The sequence below is a fragment of the Lipotes vexillifer genome, unplaced genomic scaffold (genome assembly GCF_000442215.2).
Source record: "Lipotes vexillifer unplaced genomic scaffold, Lipotes_vexillifer_v1.1 scaffold718, whole genome shotgun sequence".
In the NCBI taxonomy this organism is placed as follows: domain Eukaryota; kingdom Metazoa; phylum Chordata; class Mammalia; order Artiodactyla; family Lipotidae; genus Lipotes; species Lipotes vexillifer.
The window spans coordinates 407,755-430,449 of NW_006770175.1; the positions used below are offsets into that span (position 1 = coordinate 407,755).

At 35.9% G+C, this 22,695-nt stretch overlaps 1 protein-coding gene across 1 annotated transcript in view; it reads right to left on the reverse strand.

Annotated features, from left to right (window-relative positions):
* The window catches only part of LOC103077217 (protein CBFA2T1-like), a 127,657-nt gene that overhangs the window by 10,518 nt on the left and 94,444 nt on the right, over positions 1-22,695 (reverse strand). Inside the window, 4 exon segments of the mRNA XM_007446045.1 lie at positions 4,630-4,698; positions 13,527-13,728; positions 14,265-14,350; positions 18,650-18,900. Of these exon segments, the coding sequence (XP_007446107.1) occupies positions 4,630-4,698; positions 13,527-13,728; positions 14,265-14,350; positions 18,650-18,900 (608 nt within the window).

Sequence of the window (22,695 nt, forward strand, 5' to 3'; positions counted from 1 at the left end):
GGAAAGAGAGGAAGGGAATAGATTTTACACAGACACATATATAAATGCAAAGCAAAGTTATTAGTAAAAGATACAACACAATAACAAAAATAATTTAATGCAGCCCTTTTAAAGAAAATTGAAGATGAAACATAAAGAAGATCCAGCTTTTCTTTTTCTTGTCATTTCCTGAGTAATGTGGACATATGACTCTATAGACTAAATGGTAGGAATTAAAAAAAAAATCATTTTCTCATTTCCAGACTTTCAGCTATTGTCCATCTACTGAATCAAATATAAACAGTCTTGCATAACCAACTGTTGCACTAGACAAATATAACTGAATCATACTGCAGGCCAAAACAATCAGGCCTGACTACAAACCTGCAAGGTGTCAAATTAGCTCTTTATTTTTGGCTGTGGAAAGGGTGCAAAGATTTGACTAATGTACAACATAAGATTGACAACTAAAACAAGTAATTTCCATTTTAAAAAATTAACTGTTCTAATTAACAAGGGAAAATATCCTCCCCCTGAATTAGTTTATCTAATTTTCATCTTTATTCAAAGCAAAATGACAATGATTAATTGAAAATTTAATAAGCAGTAATTATTAACTTGGCAAACCTACTACCAATTAACACTCTATTAAAACTAATTATGACATGTTTCATTCAAGTGTTTGCACTTAATTGTTTCACTCACTTGAAAAGCACCTTAATTAAATGTTCTGTTTAATTAAAAACAGATTCCTAATAAAAATGTTTTACTGTAGATAAAAAATGTTGAGATGCAAATACTCCTATAGTTCCTTAAATTTCTATAGTTATATCTCACACATCCATAGTTCATGACTTGAAGATCATGAAAAGCCCTCCACTAATAATTAACCATGGTGACTTTTGTAGCCTCCACCATTTTCCCAGAATTATTTCTGAAGTTTGTTTATTCATTTGTAATTACTGTCTGCTAGATTTTATAAACTAAATTACAGGGAAAGATCCAGACTGGAAATATTAACTAAAATATGTTAAGTCTTTGTTGGTTGCTTTAAGATATGTATTTAAAACCTGAAAACAGAGCACTGCACAGAGCTGGCAGCACCTTCTTCACCAGGAGGTGAAAAGATGCCTTTATTATCCTATCATAAATGACTTGGGGCACCAGGGAAGCACTGCCCTTCTAACTATACAGTCAGGGTCTAATTTGGTTTGAATATTCAAGGTGAATTAAAATTCTATCTAAGTGGCAATACAGGACAATAATTTTTGCTTACGATCAAAGCTGTAGCTTGACTAATTGTATATGCAAATCAGGCAATTTATATTTAAATTATGCATTCCTATTCTAATCCCACAGGCACATACAGATCAGCAAAGAGAATTGGTAGGACATGTGCAAGGTGCTTGAATATTTATTACCAAGTGCAAACATTCACTGATCGTTTGAAAAAGAAATATACTGAAGAAAACAGTTGCAATTTAAAAACTATATTTATGGTAGACTTTTTCCAATTTTGTAAAGACCTTTAAACTTCAGAGTGTGTTTTGTTATCTTTGTGGTTGCTTTTAAAAATACTACTTTTAGGGGAAAACTGATATGGCCTTTGACATTTGTTAGGACTCCAAATATTTAATATGTATATCATTATATTATTATATTGTATTATTAGGATTACATGCAAACTTTGAATAGGGTCTGTAGGTTAAATAATTGTGTTGTATGAATGTTAATATCCTGATTGTGGTAACTGTACTGTGGTTACATAAGAAAATGTCCTTGTTCTTAGGAAATACACACTAAAATGTTTACGGTAAAGGGACATCATGCCTGCAACTTACTCTGAAGTACTTAGGTGAAAAATATAATGCACAACAGAAAAAGAGGGAAGGAAAGAGGAAGAGAGAAACAGAAGACATCAAAGCAAAGATGGTGAAATAGGGAAAATTGGGAGAAAGGTATATGGGATTTGTTTTCACTATTTTTTGCAACCTTTTCTGCAAGTTCGAAATCATTTCAAAATAAAATGGTGTAAAATATTACATGATGTACTTTCAAGCACAGGATATACTTTTTGCAATTATAATTTTCTCTGAAAAGAAGACGCATGGGTTATAGTACATTAAATTTTAGAGCTCTGCCCTTTTGATATCTTTCAAATGCTTTAAAGTTGATTTTATTTACTTATCTTTTGTCACAAAAGTAGTGTATGATAGTTTCATTGCAAAGACACACTTTATAGGTTTTTTCCTAGGGAAAAAAAAATGCCCACAGCCAATTTTAGACTCTTGGGGGAAAAAGCTTTCAAATTTTAACAGGCTGAGTGTAGATGTCCCGTTCTGCCTTTGGTGTTTTCCTCATGTTGGAATGCCTTGACACTTCAAACACTAGAAATGCTTTCTAAGAGGTCTATAAAGATAAATATTATAAGCAGTTACTTGAGACTTCCAGGTGAAACTGTCATCTATACTTTAGAGATTCAATATACTCCTTAAAATTTAGCATCTATCCATAGAAAACAATTCCCAAACTGTTTTTACGCAGCAGATTAGGGATATCACTATCCCTAAGGTAGTGAAAAGAATACAAATTTAATGGACACTACTTCCAAGTCAGATTTTAGACTGAAGACCTAATGCAGATGGCTAGGCACATATTAAAAATATTTGAAACATGGTTTGATAAGGTTTAATCCTTCTTAGAGAATGCATGGACACCACATAAACAAGGATTGCTCTTTCCCTCCTCTCAGAGTCCCCACGATGCAAAGTACACCCAGAACTGGTTTCAGAAACCCACAAAACAGACAGTGAAGAAAAATAATAGTGGACTCAATAGATTACAACATGTCAAGTTAAAAAAAAAAAACAAAACTGAGTAAGTGGAAAATACATAGTGAAGTTTTGAACCTGCTTCCCAATGCTTACCACTTATGGTAAGATTTCCTTTGTACATAGCTATTCAAGTTGACTTTCCAACAAAGGTGGTATATTCAGAAAAATCTGCTCTCACTTCACAGCAGTCAAACAAAGGCTTGAGTAGATAATAGCACAGAAGGAATTTGGATTGCACGAGACTTCACTGTCAATTTTTCTTTATGAACTATCAAGATTTAACTTAAATACACATAAATAGGGAAATGCAGAGATTCTATCCCTCAACATAAAAAGTCATCCTTGTGCTATCCAAAATGGCAACTCTTTGTACCTATTATTGGAATAAATTGAACTGACAGCTTAAAATTGGGGAAGAAAAATGGTCAGAAGAAAGATGTAGCAATTCCTTCTCCAGGTAGGTGGCACCCAGCACATTTTAACATCTTACGAGTATCCCATGACTATTATCCTGGTAGAAAATCTTCTTAGAGGTGATGCTCTAAATCTGGTAAGACTATACAGATTACACACACACACACACACACACACACACATACATATACACATATATAAACCTTAACCTTTAGGCTGAATGGATCTACCTGATTTGTATACTGGACATGCAAGAGATCTTTCTCTGGTTCTAATCTATGCTGCTATACTATCAGATTTTGAAACTCCTTGTCACACTTACAAAAAGAGTTATTTCTTATAAAAATTAAAAAAAAAAACCCACAAAACTTGAACAAGAGCCAAGGGACCAGAGTCAGAGTCACCAAGTTGCACAGAACTATAGACATAGCTGTGTCAAATCAAAACCCAAATAGAAATCTGTGGGGGAAAAAAACCTTTCCTCCTTCATTGGGGTTCTCAGCCCTATACTTGTCTGATCATCTGCAGAAACAGCATTTTCCAGTTTCTCAACTCAGACAAACTATTTTAACAGTTGGAGTTATAGTAGCTCAAAGCCACGTTATGTGTTTGCAATGTCATTTTTAACTCTTGAAACAGGTTTGTGCTTTATCTCCTGAGTTGGTTTCTTTTTAAAAATAAGGTTTTGGCTCAACTTTTATAGTGCTGGTGTTCTACCAAGATTCTGCCAGATCCGAACTTCTTTAAGCCCAATAAGTCAATGAGTTATCAGAAACTTAAATCTACTTCAAAATGCAGAACAATATCCCTTAATGAAAATCAGATAGTATACATGGAAAGGAAAAATAGAAATTTAGCAACTTTGTCACTTAATTTAGTTCTGGTCATTGAATATTAATTAGCACAAAAGATCAACTTTAAAAACTGGTTGTAACCATAAAATTTCTGAGTGCCTCAGCAAGTGAACTAGATTTGCTGTGATACATTTAAAAAGAATTCAGGAGATATATGTCAATTATACCCCAATTAAAAAAAAAATTAGAAGAGAAGGCTGAAGTAAAACACCAGACTTTGTTTTCATGAAGGAAAAATTGCATGCAATCTGAGACCTCAGGCTTCCAGCCTGAAACCATTATAGCCCCTGAAAAATGGGGTTTATAACAGAAGCATCACCAGACTCTCATTACAGTAGCACTAGCAGATGCTACTAAAATAAAAACTATTTCATGTTCTAATCAGGCCCGGTTTAAGAATATTCATCAGGATTTTTAAATTTTGTGTGGGGGGGTTTGTTTTGTTGTTGTTAGCAGTAAAGTCCCTTCTTGTCATTCTTCACGTCACTTCATTAACAACTGCACACAGCTGCCAGAACACTAAATTCGTGTTTTTAAACAATTCTTACCAGCTTTCTTCCAGATCTCCTCTGGCACATATCCAGAAGCAGGCCTGTGAAGGAATTCCCGATGTGCATCTATGAAAAGGATAAAAATTGGTGGAGAGAGGAGGAAAGCACCATAAGCACTGTTATGTCATTACACAGGGTAGAAGCAAGCAATGCCCACTATCTCGGCTTCTCTACAAAAACATAGTTTTAAAAGGCTGGGCATTTCAATTCTAAAAAATAAACAAAAATAGCAAGACCAGTCATCAGAGCACAAGGAAAACAGGTCATTGGTCTAAACGCCTTGTATGCTCAAAGCCAAAACAACTCTAAATATTTCATTATACAATATGATATTTGGGAACACTGTTCCCAACACTCCTTAAGTATGGGAATTTCTATGGGTATATTTTATTTTATTAAAGAAAATAAACTGTATCTGGTAATTTTCTTTTTTTTTTTTTCCAAAGTCAAATTGGTAGTTAGAAAGTCAAATGTTAGGGTAACATAATTTTCACACAGCTCTGATTCTACCACCTTTCAATAAATAGTGAGCCTGACTCCATGGCTAACCGGCTCTAACAATTACTTTAAAAAATCTTGATGAGCATTAAAAATTCTCACAAAAATTAGATCATATGGATGTACATGGATGGAAGCAAGAAAGAATCATTAGAATGGATTCACAGATAGCCAGTTGACCAAATATAACTAGTACATGACATGCTTTCCGGAAAAAAAAAAAAAAAAAAAATGAAGTTCCACTTTAAGTGAAATGCTGTGCTTTTATGCTGACCAAATTTTAAAAGTTTGAGAAAACGGATCATGATAAAGCTGATGTAGGAATGCTCACCTCCAAAATAACATCTTCATGAAAATGACATGAAAGCTTTTATATATGCTTTTATATATGCTTGAAAGTAAAGTGTACAGTCTTTCAGAGATAAAATATGCACTAAACTTCTTCCATACTGGATTTTCAAATGAAAGTCTATGTATTTAGAAGTTTGAAGGGAAGAAAAAAAAATCATTTTAACTTTTATAAATATAGCAATCTTTCAACCCATGATAAATTTCAAATAATTGAAGCTTTCTCTACATGTATAAGAAATGTTAAGTAGCAGACTTTTTCAAGAATACTCTATCTAATGTATGGTGAAGATCAAAAGAAATTCAGTCCAGTTTTCTATATTTTATGGAGCTACAGAATGAGAAAAGCACAATCAATTTAGCTAAGTATATCATTTTATATTTGAATGCCTTAGACACATTTGAATATTTTGAATCCTTCGAGGGTACATAGATTATCAGTTAGCCAGAACATAAGATTTCCACAACTATTCTGAATTAGCAAAACCTTATTATAGCTTAGTGAAGGGCATATGGAAACTCTCTGTACTATCTTTGCAATGTTTCCTTAAGTCTAAAATTATTCCAAATATAAAGTTTATTTTTAAAAGTTTACATTATAATTTTATGACTACTTGATAATCAAATGGACTGGAAATACCCATGCATTCTCATGTATACATTCATTTCTATACAGTAAATGATGAAAAGCAAAATGTCTTAAGTAATTTTCATTTGCTAAAGAGCTTGATAAAACTGTTTGATGCATATACGACTTCAAAGAAATATCACGTGCCTAATTAAATTTGTCAAAATTACCTTTCACATCATTATAAAGTGCAGTCAAGTTCACATTTAGCCACATGACACAGTGAAACAGAGATTTACTTAAGACAACTTTAGATATTTATTTTTAGGAGAAAAGACTTTGGCTTAAGAATAATTTACTGGATAAGAATAGATTTGTAAAGTCAGAAGACAAACAAAAAAAAATGCTTTCTCCACAGTAGCAAAAAAAAAAAGAAAAAATTTTTTTTCCATTTATTGGGTTAAGGAAAGAGTTATAACTTTCTAAAAATTATTTTTAATGGACTATTATTATTATAGGGAACAGGAAAAGTGATGTTAAGTTATCCAAATACTAATTACCAGCCCTAGGCAGCACAGGCAGAAGAGTTAGTTCTAAAGCCCAGAGAAGGTGAATCTTGGCTTTGCCACCTGCTCTCCGTGACATCGGGCAAGTTAGTTTCTCCATGTCTCAGTCACCACATCTGTAAAGTGGGGACAATACTACCACATTTGAGATTGCTGCTGTGAGGACTCAGTGAGGTACTTCCTACTACATGCTTGGCATGGCACATCCTAAACTCTGATCAGATGTTAGTGCTGCTCCCATCATTATAATTTAGCAGGTTGCCCAGTAAGAATGGATATACAGTCATCCTTCGGTATCTGAAGGGGACCAAGATCCGAGGATGTTAAAGTCCTTCTATAAAATGGCATAGTGAATAGTGCTGCTCTGAACACAGAGGTGCATGTATCTTTTTGAATTGCAGTTTTATCCAGATATATACCCAGGAGTGAAACAGAAACAGACTCACAGACATAGAGAATAGACTTGTGGTGGCCAAGGGGGAGGTTGGGTGGGGGAGGGATGAATTGGGAGCTTGGGGTTAGCAGATGCAGACTATTATATATAGAATGGATAAACAACAAGGTCCTACTGTATAGCACAGGGAACTATATTCAATAACCTGTGATAAACCATAATGGAAAAGAATTTTTAAAAGAATGTATATATATCTATAACTGAATCACTGTGCTGTACCACAGAAATTAACAACACTGTAAATCAACTATACTTTAATTAACAAAAAAAAAAGCATGTTATTTGCTTTGGATGCTAATTTCTTTGCTACACACATCCTTTCCTATACTTTAAATCAATCTCTAGATTACTTATAACTTATAACACAATGTAAATGCTATGTAAATAGCTGCCAGCACATGGCAAATTCAAGTTTTGCTTTTTGGAACTTTCTGGAATTTTTTTTCCCAAATACTTTTAATGTGTGCTAGGTTGAATCCATGGATGTGGAACCTGCGGATATGGAGGGCCAAATGTATACTTATTTCCTTATTTAAAAAAACTAAGGTGAAAAGGGCACCATAAAGTTTCTTTTTTCACCCAGCACTGACATCCAAAGGGCACAAAACTTTAGACAAAACAAAACCATTGAAGAGGTTTGGATTAAGTAATATACACCAGTAAATTTTTACTCCCTCAGTACATGTCACTTGGGGAGAGAAGTTATGTCTATAGTTAGCAATTCACTGTCTGAACCCTTGATGGGAAGTCCTCAAACTTCTTAGGTGATACTTTTATAAATTTTATTCAAACCTCATGAATAGCCCCCAAATTTGCTCAGAGACAGATAATGTACTGTAGTCAACTGTGCACCCACCTTCCCGTGTGCTATACAGTCGGTATAGATCATGAGGATCCATATGCCATACGGGAAAGTTGTGCTGTATTTCACCTTCTTGGCTACATTTCCCTAGAATTCTCAATGACACATTGTCATATTCGCATAGAGTCAAACTCCACCTAACCTAGAACCCTGATAGAAGTACCAATTCCAATCAAGCAAAAGTTTTCTTAATCCTATCCTGCTTTATAAAAGTTTTTTTTTCTCAAAATGCTGCAGAATATAAAGGCAAATAAAACTTTTATATAATATACACCTATTTACATATATATATACATATTTTACAATATCCCCTCCAGTTCTAAGTTACTGTGTCCTGGCTAAGCATCAGGTGTACCAACAGAAAGAATGAAGTGATGACAGTAGAGGTACTGCTCAGAAACTCTTTTGATTCACTGACAAATACTACTTTAACAGCTATAGAAACTGAATGACTAATTTAATATTTTCTCTTCTGATTAAGTAGCAGCAATAACGGAGTCCACATATGCAAAATTGAGTTTAAAAAACCGAAACAGGGCCTCCCTGGTGGCACAGTGGTTGAGAGTCCACCTGCCAATGCAGGGGACACGGGTTCGTGCCCTGGTCCGGGAAGATCCCACATGCCACGGAGTGGCTGGGCCCGTGAGCCATGGCCGCTGAGCCTGCGCGTCCAGAGCCTGTGCTCCGCAACGGGAGAGGCCACAACAGTGAGAGGCCCGCGTACCACAAAAAAAATCCTGAAATTGATCAATATTACAAGAGACAACTTCTCTATTAAGACTTTTTTATTTTAGATTATTGGTGAATCTAGACAAACTTATGCAAAACATTCTAAGGCTCAGATTCTGAAGAAGCTAATTTTTAACCATTAAATCTTGACCACCTATAAAATATCAGTTGCTGTAAAATAGATGGTTGTTCTAAAATGCAGTGGTGAAACAAAAACACAAGAGTCTGTACGAGATGGTTTAAAATGTGAAATGTGTACATATTTAACTACTGAAAGACGGAAACATTATAGAAAAGACTTAATAAATTAAGTTTAGCTTACTTTGGGATGCAAACTGCTTGGGGATGAAAGAAGAGGAGGAGGGGAGCCCCCAGAAGATACATCTATGAAATGAGACCAAGTCGAAGTGGGGGAAATGTTTTAAGAAATGTGAAAAGACAGAAAAAGCAATCTATGATGTATGGAAGAGATGGAAGATGCACTACACTTACGACAGATGGAGACCATTGGATACTAGATACAGCAAGGGCCGCCATCAATATACATGAAGGGATGAGCTGATGGCCTTTGGAGAACCAATGTGACCTCATATGACCCAGGACAGCAATGCTCAAAGCTTGGCAGCACCTATGTTATGGCCTTCATCCTGTAGTGGGCAGAATGAGGCTGTGATCATCATAATATCTATTATAAAAACCATCAAAAGAAAGGAAGGGTTAAATGAGTTCATCTTTAGAAATGTTACTTATTTTTGTTTTAAAGGATAATAAATCCAGAAATCTCAACTTTATGTTCAGAAGCCCAACCCAACCTAGAAGCCAAGAACTACATTAGGATTTTCATCTTTAACAATAAAAATACCTAATGCTGTAGGAGGCAACCATCTCTTCTTGTTTTTCAAAGATAGACCTATTTAACTAGTAGTCACGTCTTTTTTAACCCAATATACTAAATACTCTTTAAAATACAGTAGGCACTTTACATTAGGAGCTCAGATGCATCGTCTTGAAATGAATTTCATGATGTAATTTAAAAGGAATCAATACAAGTACATAAAATCTAAACTTTTATATGCAGACATACTCTGAATAACTTGTTTGTGGTTTTTATAATCTGATAGTACAGAAGTAGAAAAAATATATTCCTTTGGATGGGAGTAAACTATTTTTCTATAGCCCTGTATTATGAATTAGGGTCCCAAAGGTGTAACAGATTTACTGTATTTAAGACGGAATTCCCCTTTTCTTGTTTCTGTGCCTATTAAATAAATTAGCCACCTAAACATCACTGCTTGGAAATACTTCTGGAATGAAAAAATACCTAAGAATCTACTATAATTTCATAAACTTGTGTGCCAAGCAATAACACTAATTTTATGTACTGCTTGCTACTCTCTAAACTGTGAGATTGCATGTTAGAAATCATAATAATAGCTATTACTTATAGCACATCTACTATGTGTCAGGCACTGTCCCATATGCTATATAATTAACTCATTTAACACAGAAGCACCTATGAAATATGTATTGTTACCATCCCCACTTAACAGATGAAGAAACTGAGGCAGAGTTACTTGCCAAGGTCACAAAACTAGTAAGAAGAACCACGGATTCAGATCCAGACATCTGCTCAAACCCTGTGCCTTTAACTTTCATGCTAGATTTCCTGAGCATTGAGACAGTAATGAGAAACTCTATAATTCAATCATGTGACAGTGATAAAACTTGTCAGCCAAAGGAATTTTAAAATATTAATTTCTCTACCAATTACTTGAGGCAGGAGGTGGTATTAATTCAACAAACTTATGAATCTCTAAGCCTTCTGTGAATGATCAAGTTGATGTATCATTTCATTTAAAACAAAAACCTCTTTCTGAGGTTTTAAAAAATAGTTTTTAAATTGTTTTAAAAAATTAAAAATTGTTTAAAAAATAGTTTTCTAATTTTCTTAAGACTTGGATATTTGGAGTTTTTTCCTGGAAAGTGAGTTATAATAATAATACAAATAATTAAAATCTATTATTTCAAGGAAAAGTGTATTATTTCAAAAGTCCTTCACGATAACAACCTGTTTTTGACTTAAAGAGTAGAAATAACATTATGGACTTAGTGTGTACTCAGCTTTAAAACTGTTTAAGAGGCTACTCATTTAAAATAGTCTTTACTTAATATCTGGGGGGGGGAACTCCCAAAATTCAATTAGTAATAGATTAATCATGTTATCTTACCAATCCCTCAAACTGACTTAATACTATGGATATATTTCAAAAGTGAGAATGGGAATGAGTTTAACAAACACAACACAACAGTCATGTAAGTTACACTTTTTCTCTGTACAGTCACCAAATACAATTTAAAATGCTAAAAATGAGTGTATGACTAAATGTTGTCATTGTTTCTAAGATAGGAATGTGACTAGGGCAATATTTTGAACTAAAGATATCTTCTATAACATTATTCTGAAGGTCTCATTTGAGACCAGACAGCAGCTTAAGAATTAAGAGAATACAGCTGAAGGAAACACATGCAGAATAATCATAGGATATGGAGCTCTTAGGCATATCCATATGCCTATACCCATAAATCCATATCCATAAATTTATCAGTCAATATCCTTAATCCTTTAATTACACACACTAATACATTCGACTCCAAAGCCTAACAGAAAACCTCATAAAGCACTTAATGTAAATGATTGTGCCCCATGATTACAAACTACCTGCCTTATTTATAGCCATAGCCCAGCTCACGAGATGGATGGAACTCGAAGACTTCAGGAATCTACTAGCAAAAGACACCAGTGAAATATAACTGTTGGATGCTAAAACTTGCATATTGTGTGGCTCTTGACAGGTTCTCCCTATGGCTGGGGTAAGTTTCTTTAAAACGCAATCTAGGGTTCTGTGTCCCTAAAGAATAGGACTGTTTTAACAGAGTCCCAACAAAGAAATGAACTACTTGTAGTCTTTGAAAAATACAATCTATAAAAGCTTAAAACCAAAGCGATCTCTCTTTTACCAAAAATATGAATTCATTAAGCATCATTAAAAGGAATGTAATTTGTGTACTCTTAAGGAGTTTTTAAAACCAAGTTTATTCTTTTGATTACATAACGGAAACTAAACCTAGCTTCCCGGAGAACGATGAACATGTGCATCACTAGAATGTGTGACTATAGGTGATTATATGATAACGGTCCTATGTTCAGTGTGCTGAATATAACTCACATAGGTCTGAAATCCTATCCATTTCTGAAATTTTTCTTTTACAATGGACAGCAGATAATATTAATCCTGTCAGTGCAGAGGACTGAATTCAGTGGCCTGCTGGTACGACCACTAGCTATCTCCTTGCCTATCTCTTCCACTAGCTTTAAAGTTCCTCAAAGGAAGGAATTAAGAACATTTTTCCTTTATTACAGTGCCTAGCATGATGCCTGACACACAGTAAGCCAGGTTCAGCAAATAAGCACTGACTTGATGAATTTGTTCAATAGAGCCAGCTAAAATGGATATTTTTACTCCCAAAGTTTTGTTTAATTTAAGGCTCTCAATTTTTGCCTAGATTGGATGATTACAAATATTCTCTTTATTATTATTATTAGCCAATTTTGGTTCACAATACAGAAGTAAAAAGCAAGATGCTTATTCTATTCTAAAGAGTTTGGTTTAATTTGGTTCAAATTAAACTTAAACCTATCTTCACTGCTTGCCTTAACATAAGCTAACAACACTTTTCTCTTTAAAATATCCTTTAGAATAATGTTTGTTGGGTAAATTAAATGACCTGGAATCTTCCTTTATTTAATACTTATCATGGCAATAGACATTCAGCATTCAGGGATTAGCAGGAATAATCGACGAACCTAAGTGCAAAGGAAACTTTACTGACTAGGAATCATTTTAATAAAAAAGATAATGTGATCAATAGCCAGATAATATACTTCAAGTTTTAAATATTTGATAATCAGCCATGGATGATAATGAGGCCAAAGTCACGAGCTTAATCTGCACACAGGTAATTAGTTTTTGTTTTTACAGCATGGACTGTACCCTAACCTAAGCTAGGTAGCAGGTGTGGGGCTAAACACATAAGAAAAATGAGATGAGAGAACAGGGGTCAACACAAATCCATCTCCATTAAGTTGACTCAGACTGTATATACAAGTAGTGGCCAGCAACGTAAATGACAGTAGCTTATTATTAATTTAGGAAAAAGTCCACAGGCCACTCAAAAATTATTTCAGGTTCAAATTTTCTTTCCATATACTTGGGATTACATTCTATTTATAACCCCAACAATTCCCAAATCTCAATACTAAATACGGCTACATGTATGCATTCAATTTCTAAAGCATTGCTATATTAATAGTCCTGTAAGTTACTAGAATTAATAAAATCACAGTTAAGCAATCTAAGTTAAGGTCATGGAAGAGCTAAATCTATATCACTAATTTTCAAGTGGCAGTGGGCAAACTATAGAGCCCTTAGGTCTCTTCCTGGAAGGGTTTTGAGATAAATTACTCTCAAACACCGGGGTGCAGAATTCCCCAGAGAGCTTGCTAGAAGCTCCAAGCCCACTCCCAGAGATTTTGTCTTTGCAGGTTGGAGACAGAGTCCAAAGAGCTGTTTTATGAAGGAGCACGCATTTAGTGATTCATGTGAAATTCTGGTCCAGCTTTGAAGCTTTGTAACTGCCTCTTTCTATGTCAATCTGCCTAACAGACAAGACATATTTGAGGATATAAAGTGTTTATTGTTCTACAATTCCCTGTATAGCCTTTATTTTTGAAAAGACGAGTTAAAAATAAAATCAGCATTAATAGCATAAGAAGTATCTGTTCAACATGTCCATCTGAAGAAAAGATACCTAACGCCACTGGGTCTGGATTGACAGGACTCTGCTGCCTGGAGTGGCTGCTGCTACCACTGCCGCCCTTTTTTAAGTCCTCGGCATCGCTGTACCGCCGGATCCAGTAATTCAGTTCCTCCCGGTCCGCTTCCTGACATCGCCTTAGTACAGTGAGAGATCGCCTTGTTTTTTCTACCATGTCCATTATGCAGTTTAACAGCTATGGGAGAAATGGGCAGGGGGAGAAAGGAAGGATATATTATCAATCACCACAACTCATAGACTTTGGTGGGTAGTGAAACAAACTATTTTAGGACAATGAAGAATGCTATTTTATTCTGAAGGCTTCCATCTAATATTTTCAAAGGTTAGATTTGACACAGAGATCCAATAGATGAGTTAACTCAATAGGAATGAGAATAAAATGTGGGAGGCATGACAGGGAGATTTCAGCTGAAGTAAACCCATCTTTCCAAATACTAATCCCATTACTGGATAAACTAAGTAACTCTCTACAAATAAAACAGCAGCCCACTCATCTGGCTTTAGGGAATCCTTTCCATGATCTAAACACTTTATATAAGTGGCCTTGATATCAATTTAGAAATCAAATCCTATATTCTACTTTAAACATTCTCATTTATTACTTTTTCAAGGATGGCAGAAAATACCTTCAAAGCATCCCCACACTTTTATCATGTCACCTCACTCCAGCTGTTTTCAAAACATTTTTTGAAATGATTACCAACATCTTACATGGTCAAGATGTTTCCATTCCTCTGCCCATTCTCTGTCTGTCAGTCTGTGATCAATCATTTCTTCTTGACGTGTGCCATGCAACCCTATAAATATAAAGAAGGTTGAATCACTCTAAAACATTAAGGACATAATCCATATGCACATAGGCACTTAGCAAAGACTATGTGGGCAAACTAAACGATGTGAAAATATATTCGATTTTTGAACGGAGGCATGAGTCATATTCAGATTCAGAATTACCTCATGGGTCTCTCATAGAATGATAAAATGTTAGAAAACTAGAAGGAATTTTAGAGGTCATCTGGTCAGAACCATTTCTTTTACACATGAAGAGATACCAAGCCCTGAGCCAGTTATCCATATAATGTTCCCTAAGTGAAAATATAAATATATCCTGAATCTTAATAAATACAAGAAACCCCAAGTATGCATTAAGTGGTTTCAAAGTGTGGCTTTCCTGCATTAAAAACGAAGACAGCATAAATTGTTTTACATGAATAGGGATATGCTTTTCTATAACAAGCATGGTAAAACTATTCCACATTTCAGCATAGTATAAATGAACACAACCCTATTACATACACCTTCATGATAAAATTAGGCCATGAAGAGAGGGCTTGCATAACATAAAAGCAAAATATACTCATTCAATTTATCAAAAAGTAAAAAATAAAAATAAATTGGACATCCTCTATGAAAACAAAATCAACATACCAGATATAATTTTGGACAAATACCATAAATCCAAGCTAAGAAACTAAAAATCCTAATTTGTAGTCCACAACATAAATATTAATGCTCTTTAGCATCACAGTTAAGATGCTACCATGAAAAGGTAATAAGGAAACACCAAGTGAGAACAATAGTAACGAACATGAGCAATTAGCCAGGATGCTTATCAAAATAAAAAATTAATGTGTCTTCCTAAAGGGACAGGGTGAAAGAAAGTGTCTAATCAGAGATACCTAGAAACGTGTGGCTCTTCTGACAAACTGTGTAAACCACCTCATGTTCTACTATCAAGGAAAGGCACTAGGCTATGGCAAGATTTTCCATTTTAAACAATTAAAACTATTTATTTTGGTTGCCAGTTCTCACTGTTACTCTGAATAGCAAATTAAGTTTGACATGGTTTAGCCTTCTATAGACACCTAGGCTCTTTTTCTGAGGGAGTTATGTCGGAGTTAAATGACAATAAAAGTTATGAGACACTGCATTCCACTTTTTGTGAAATCTGAGTGGTTAGAAATCCCCTTTTAGCTGATTTAAGGAAATAAAGATAATGAGTCATATGACTTTTTTCAGCCAACCATGAAAATACAATTAATTTATAGCTGATGGAAGTGAGCACATACGTGTCAGCTTTCTCAGACTAAATTAAAAGCTAAATATAAAACACTGCACCATTCCTCTCCAATTAGAATATATTCTGAAATACATTTTTAAAGCTAAAATTGTCAATGCCACCTATTGGTAAAAAAGTAAAATTGCAAATAAGCTTTAATAATTTGCATAATAGAAAAGACATTGGAGAAGAGTAATATTTAGTTATTTCTCTGTTGTGACAATTCCAAGTTGAAATGTTTGCAAATATGTTATTTTTGTTGACTTATTTTTTGCCTGTGTTATAGGGAAAAAGCACTACCATTGAAATGAGTCATTACAGAAAACAAATGGAGAGTGATAAAGATATAAATGTGGTGTTAAGGTTCATGATGGAGGCTTCTTACTATATTGGCCTATATAAAGACCAAAAACTTCAGAAGTCTTAAAAGTTTCAAAATTTCAGCAGATTAAATCAATAGTGACATGAGCTCTACCACTGGGAATAATATTAACGAGCAATAGGATGTCTGTGGCTAATGGGATAACAGCATTTGTGGAACAGTGCTAAGCATCATCTCACTTAACAACAATAGAAAAATAATAAGTACATTAGAAACATGTTTGAGCCCAAGTACTTGGTGAAAAAATACAGGTCTCATATGTTTGCTGCTTTTGAACTCTGAAGGTCATTTCTTGGATACAGCCAAATCTTTAAAAAGAAAAAATAAAACAACTCAAATTTTTACATTTATTAATTTTTCTATTTCAGATACTTAAATATTCATCACCACACAATTTTTATTTATATCCATAATACCAGAAGGATGTACTAAGGGAAAGCAGTTCAGACTCATTAAAACACATTTTCATTTGTGGGCAATCTGACACTAATGTTGAGTCTTACCCAATTCCTAACTAGGCTGAAGCTCTAAGTTTATTTATAAACTAATGCTGCCTGTAAAATTATTTTATTAAAAGATTCTAGTGAGTACATGTCTCTGCAAATATGTCTCTACATATAACAGACATTTATAAATCGTACCAGACTAAGTATACATTTATGACCATTTTTATATTCTCAAAATGGCGGCCTGATGTAACACCATGATTTGTCACTCATACGTCAAGGTTTTTCTTTACTTTAACATAGACTAAACTATGCCAGACTTCAGGGACGGTTAAGTAGTTGTGTATATTTATAAAGATTACCACTATTAGTTCTATAAGCTAATATAATTAAAAGGTAAGGAACATGGTCTGATTAAAAAAATCACATAAAACCAGTGGGTACAGATATAACCCATAAAGGAATATTTTATATTACTAGATGAAAACATAATCATTGAATATAAGCGTAATTAGTTCCTTGTTGATTACTCTGTAGTGTACTGGAACTAATATTTCATAAAACAGAATCTGCTGCCTAAGAAATAGGCCATTTCCTAGCACTTACAAAGTGGGGTATCTTGAGTTGGTCTTACAATGACCTGGTAACTCCATTTCTATTTGAAAACAAGCAATCATGGTTTGAGGGCACTAGTCATAAATAAATGGCAAGGCTTTTGCTTTGAAAGGAGCTGTTATCGCATTTGATTGCAGGGTCAAAATATCAGTCCAGACTGAGAAATAACATAACCATTTTTGAGAGCTCTTCAAAATGGTACCTGAGAGAACATTAGACAGATTGGTTATTAAGAAAGAACAAATTATATGCTTAGCCATTTGTCTGACACACTATATAAATGTAGAAATGATGTTGTGGGGAAGTGAAACTACTATTTTACTCTCTCACATCCAGGGCCTCCATCGCCCCTCCCCTCAACCTGACTCTCCCTTTCTGCTTTCTAAACATTTGGAGGGTTGTGTTTTCAAGCAAAAGACCCTACATAATGGAAGCCCCTATGTCCTACTAACCTAGTTAGAAGTCTAACATAAACCTCTGCTCACCACACGCTCTCTGCCTGTGGCTAAAAAAACCGTTGTCCTACTACTCAGGCAGGGAACTGGCCGTGCTTCCCAAGTTCTGCACCTTCAGCTCTGTGTTCTGCTTTTCTACTTGGACTTCGTCCTGTGCTGCTTCCAGTATCTTGCTCACCAAACCGTCCCATGTCAGGGAAGTTTGTCAGCAACCAGCTAAGAGGTAAAGGCAGTCCTGCTGCTGGACAGCATGGATTCACGGGACAGAAAAAGACTAGAGAGAGGGCTATCGCTCTCAGTTTATCACTAGGTTGACTCGCGAAAAATCAAGAATTCAAGAAGCCCCAGGAACAGGAACAGGGCTCTAATGCCATCACCTCAAACACTGATCATGTATCAAAACTTACCTATTCGTCTTCCTTCTCATTTTTCATGGTGAGCACCTGTTCTTTAGAAGACAGTGTCTCCTAAATGCTTCACTTCCAACAGTTTTATGCAAAGGAATGAACACAGGCAAACAGAACACGTATTTACCCAAACTCATTCCCTTCTTTGGTATTCTGATCTTTGACACTAAATTGTCAACACTAAATTGAATCACTGACACTTCTAAGTTGGAAAACAAAAAAAAAGTACTAAATCATTCCTCAAAGAACATCTGTTGACTCAAACCACAGACATAGTAATACCATATTGTATTTTTCAAATACAGACTATCACAGAGACTGGATAACTCCAAATGAACTTTGAGACTATCTGAAATAAAAGATACAATGAAATAAACCGATTTTTTTTTAAATACTTGTGGCAGACTAACTACATACGAAATCCCTCATATTAAAAAAAAAATTAAAAACTTGTTTTGCGTATGTTAATACAGTTCAGGAGGCTGTATTTAGATGCCCCCCCCCAAATAATAACCTGCTGTCACAAAGAACATAAGTAATTAAGAGAGAGAAAGCACAGCTGTTAAAGGACACAGTGATACCAACAAAGTTTTCTCATAAAGGAGACACTACATAAAGAGAGGGAATTTTTACCCCATCACAGATATCAAGCCTCGAGTTTAGCTGCAAAGTAATGATGCAAGTCTTGAAGCATACAGTCCCATAAGAAGTGAAGAGATCCTTCAGTCTTACCCATAGGTCTGTTTCTGTCCCTGAGGTCCCTGTGGCTGGGGTGTCGATAGGAGTCCCTGTAGTGGTGGGCAATGGCCATATCATCCAAACGGTAATGCTGAGGTGGAGGAGGGGTGGGGTGAGGCAGGCCATTGGGCTGGTAGGATAAGCCATTATTTGGACTGTACCGCTGGCCTGGGCTAATAGTGCATGGTCGCTTGCTTGGATGTTCTGAGTGCAAAGGCTCTCTGTCAAAGCCATTTTCTTTGGTTCTGAGGGAGGAAGAAAAAGAGTTTGTTTCATAATGTACTCAGAAACCAGCATAGTTTGGACACTCACATTTGAACTTGTAATATAAACAGAATATTCTTTTACTGGCCAGAAACTTTCTAAACTCAGCTTCCTAGACCTGTGGGAATTCACTAAAACCCATGCTGAGGCCTAAATGATCACATGGCTGCACAGGAGAAAATGTTCCACTTCTCATCAAATTAGCAAACATCTTTCAGTTGAAGTTCATGTGGTTCGGTCACAAATAAGAGGAAGCCTGATCTCCACTCTGCAGATAACATTTTCATTCAAAAGCGAACACTTGATTTCTAACAAATTACCCCTGGATCAACTTTATTTGGTGAAGATTCATCAAGGTACAACAGCGTCACTCTTCTGGTGAATTCTTCAGGTATACCTATTGCACTGATCCAAGCTGTGTCTGACTTCCGTGTCAGAGGACATTTATGAGCTGTGTTGTTCAATACAGTAGCCACATGTGGCTGCTTAAATTAAAAGTGAATTAACAGGGCTTCCCTGGTGGCACAGTGGTTAAGAATCTGCCTGCCAATGCAGGGGACACAGGTTCGAGCCCTGGTCCAGGAAGATCCCACATGCCGCGGAGCAACTAAGCCCGTGCACCACAGCTCCTGAGCCTGTGCTCTAGAGCCCGCGAGCCACAAGTACTGAGCCCACGTGCCACAACTACTGAAGCCCGTGCACCTAGAGCCCATGCTCTGCAACAAGAGAAGCCACTGCAATGAGAAGCCCACACACTGCAACGAAGAGTAGCCCCCGCTCGCCTCAACTAGAGAAAGTCCGCACACAGCAACAAAGACCCAATGCAGCCAAAAATTAAATAAATGAATAAATAAATTTATTAAAAAAAAGTGAATTAACATTAAAGTTTAAAATCCAGTTCTTCAGTAGCAATAGCCACATTGCAAGTGTAATCGCCACCTGTGGCTAGTGGCTACGGTACTGGACAGCACAGATACAGATCATTTCCATGATGTCAGTAAGTTCTATTAGAAAGCACTGATCAAACTGAATTAATTAACTTAATTAATGCAATAAAACAATGTAATGTCTGGGACTGACATTACCTTGGGCTACCAAGATAATCAATCAGCAGTCATACAGAGCTAGCTGGGATTAGAAGAAAGATTGGGGCGAATGCCTTTCTTTTGAAGTTGAGGAAACACATTCCCAGAGAGCACAAGTGACCTGTCTGAAGTCATGAGATCTTAGGGCAGGGCAGGCACACCCTGACTGCATTTCATCATGTGATACACAAAACTGTACTTGTATTTCAGAAGGAACGCATTCTATAAATGAGACCTGATAACTGCTCCTAGATTCTCAAACAGAAGTAGGGTTAAAGAAATATTTTGACTGAACGTATCTCTAAGAGATGAACTCAGTGTAGTCTGTAAGATAGGAATGCATCACCTCTGCAAGCACAGCTCCCAAACTAATTTTTTACCTAGTAGCTGGCTCTCCTCACAAGACCAGCTCTCTATCCTTAGACCAGTGGCAGCATCTATTTCCCCTGGGAAATTTCCCCATAAGAATTCTACCAAATCACAGTAGCTACAGATTTCTGAGTGCCTTTTTTATTTTTTTGGCCTTGCCATGCGGCTTGTGGGATCTTAGTTCCCCGACCAGGGACTGAACACAGGCCATGGCAGTGCCTAACCACTGGAATGCCAGGGAATTTCCATCTGCACACCTTTTTTTTGATTATAGGTTGGTTAGGTTTATATACTTTAGACACTTTTCCCACTTTCCCAGGGATAGTCTTTGTCTGATAAAACTGGAGGGATTTGAATGGAAACTGACTTGACAACAGAGATCATTTAGGGGCTAGAGGATTCTACAATGAATCGCCCTTTATGTCCCTCTAGGGTAGAACCCCAGTGACAATTTGCACACATCAGATTATAAAGGACAGAGGAGTTAGAGATAGACGGTACAGGCACACTAAGAACTGAGGGAAACTGCAGAGTTCAAGGGGAAAGGAATATATGCCCAATACATGCTGGTGAAAGATGTTCTGGAGCCAGGTGACTGTCCAACACTGGAAATGCCAGCAGGGCATGGTCCCCCATGGGAGTGTCAAACAGAAGTCTCAATGCTGCTCCTGTCAAAGTGTCTACAGTAAAATATTCTGACTCCGTACATATTGATCACTGACCAGACTAAAATGTCTCAAACGTTACAATGCACTGCTTCAAAATAATTTTAAAAGTGAATGGAAACATTCTAGATATATATCTTCTAAAAGCATATTTATGTGATTCTAATCTGTATTTCCATATCCTACACATTTCTGAATAATACACTTCAACATTCAATGCATAAACATTTCCAGCATAAATCAGTTGGAAAATACTGAAGACTATTAGTAGCTATGAATATAATGTCAACACAGCACCTACCTTACTGGCAGTGTGGTGTAGTGGAAAGAGCACTGGACTGGGAATCAAGAGACCTGAGATTTAGTCCTGGCTCTTCCACGACTAGCTGTGTGACCTTGGGCAAGTCACTTAACCTCTCTGGACCTCAGTTTGCTCATCTGTAAAATGAAAGGGTTGGACTAGATCAGTGGTTTTCAAACTGTGCCACTTGAGGTGCTTAGGGATTCTGCGGGCAACAAAGAGCTTTTACCCCAAACAATCAAGATTTAAAGGGCCAGAAGAACCCACTTATCATTCTTATCTATTTTAAAAGTTAAGGTTCCACATAAGGTTTCATTTTTGAAGGAAAAAGCTGCTAAAATCAAGTTTGAAAACCACTGGACTAGGATAATTTCTGAGGTCCCTTCTAGTTTGAAAACTCTGCAATTCAGTTATTCTATATTTCTAAGTGTCATCTGTGCAGCACAGGGGATATAGCCAATATTTTATAATAATTATAAGTGGAGTATAACTTTTTTGTGCAAAAATAGAAAATATTCTCTAAATACCTTATAGCAGCCTAAATGTATAAACATCAAAACATTTCTAAATATCAAAACATCTTTGATCCAATTATGTCAAACCAACTCAACTTACTGGTTTTGTGTCTCCTTGCTCGAAGATAACAAGAACATTCAACACTGGAAGAATTCTTACTATTTTCAAAGTAGTTAGATACGTTATTTATCTTTGCTGTCAGATCAACCCTCTGATCAGTGCTATGACTTCAATGAGCCTGTATTGAAGCTTTTTTCCCTCCTAAAGCAAGGACAGTAATGTCCTAAGAAGCAGGGCTAGCTCCTGAGTCTGTCCTGTCATTTCTATCATGTCCTTGCAGTGACAGTCCCTCTTCTGGGTCTTATCACTCTTCCAGCTATTGAAACAATAAAGCTCATCACCTCACAGAGGTAGGTATATTTCAGCAGCAAAGCATTCAAACGGCCCACATAAATAGTTATGAGAAGTCTCCCTGTGCTTCCTCCAACCACTCTACCTATAAAGCCAACCCTATTCAAAGGATGTATGTCCAGAAAGCTAACCAAAACAACTTAATTGCTATTTGTTTGTCTGCTTCTTAGAAATGCCTAAAACTATCTAAAACCTCATTTGCTTGGGGGCAAATTCCAAATCTGAATGTTCCTTACCTTCTCAAAATTTATTAGGCAAAACTAACAAATTCATTATCCCATACCAGCATACTCTCAAAATAACTCAAATTCTAGTGGGAAGTCTGTCATGTCTCATGGGTTTCTAGAATGCATTTTTTGGTTTGTTTTTTATATTCTATCTCCCTTCCAGGAGAAATGTTCCTGAATATAACCTAACTACTTCAACAAT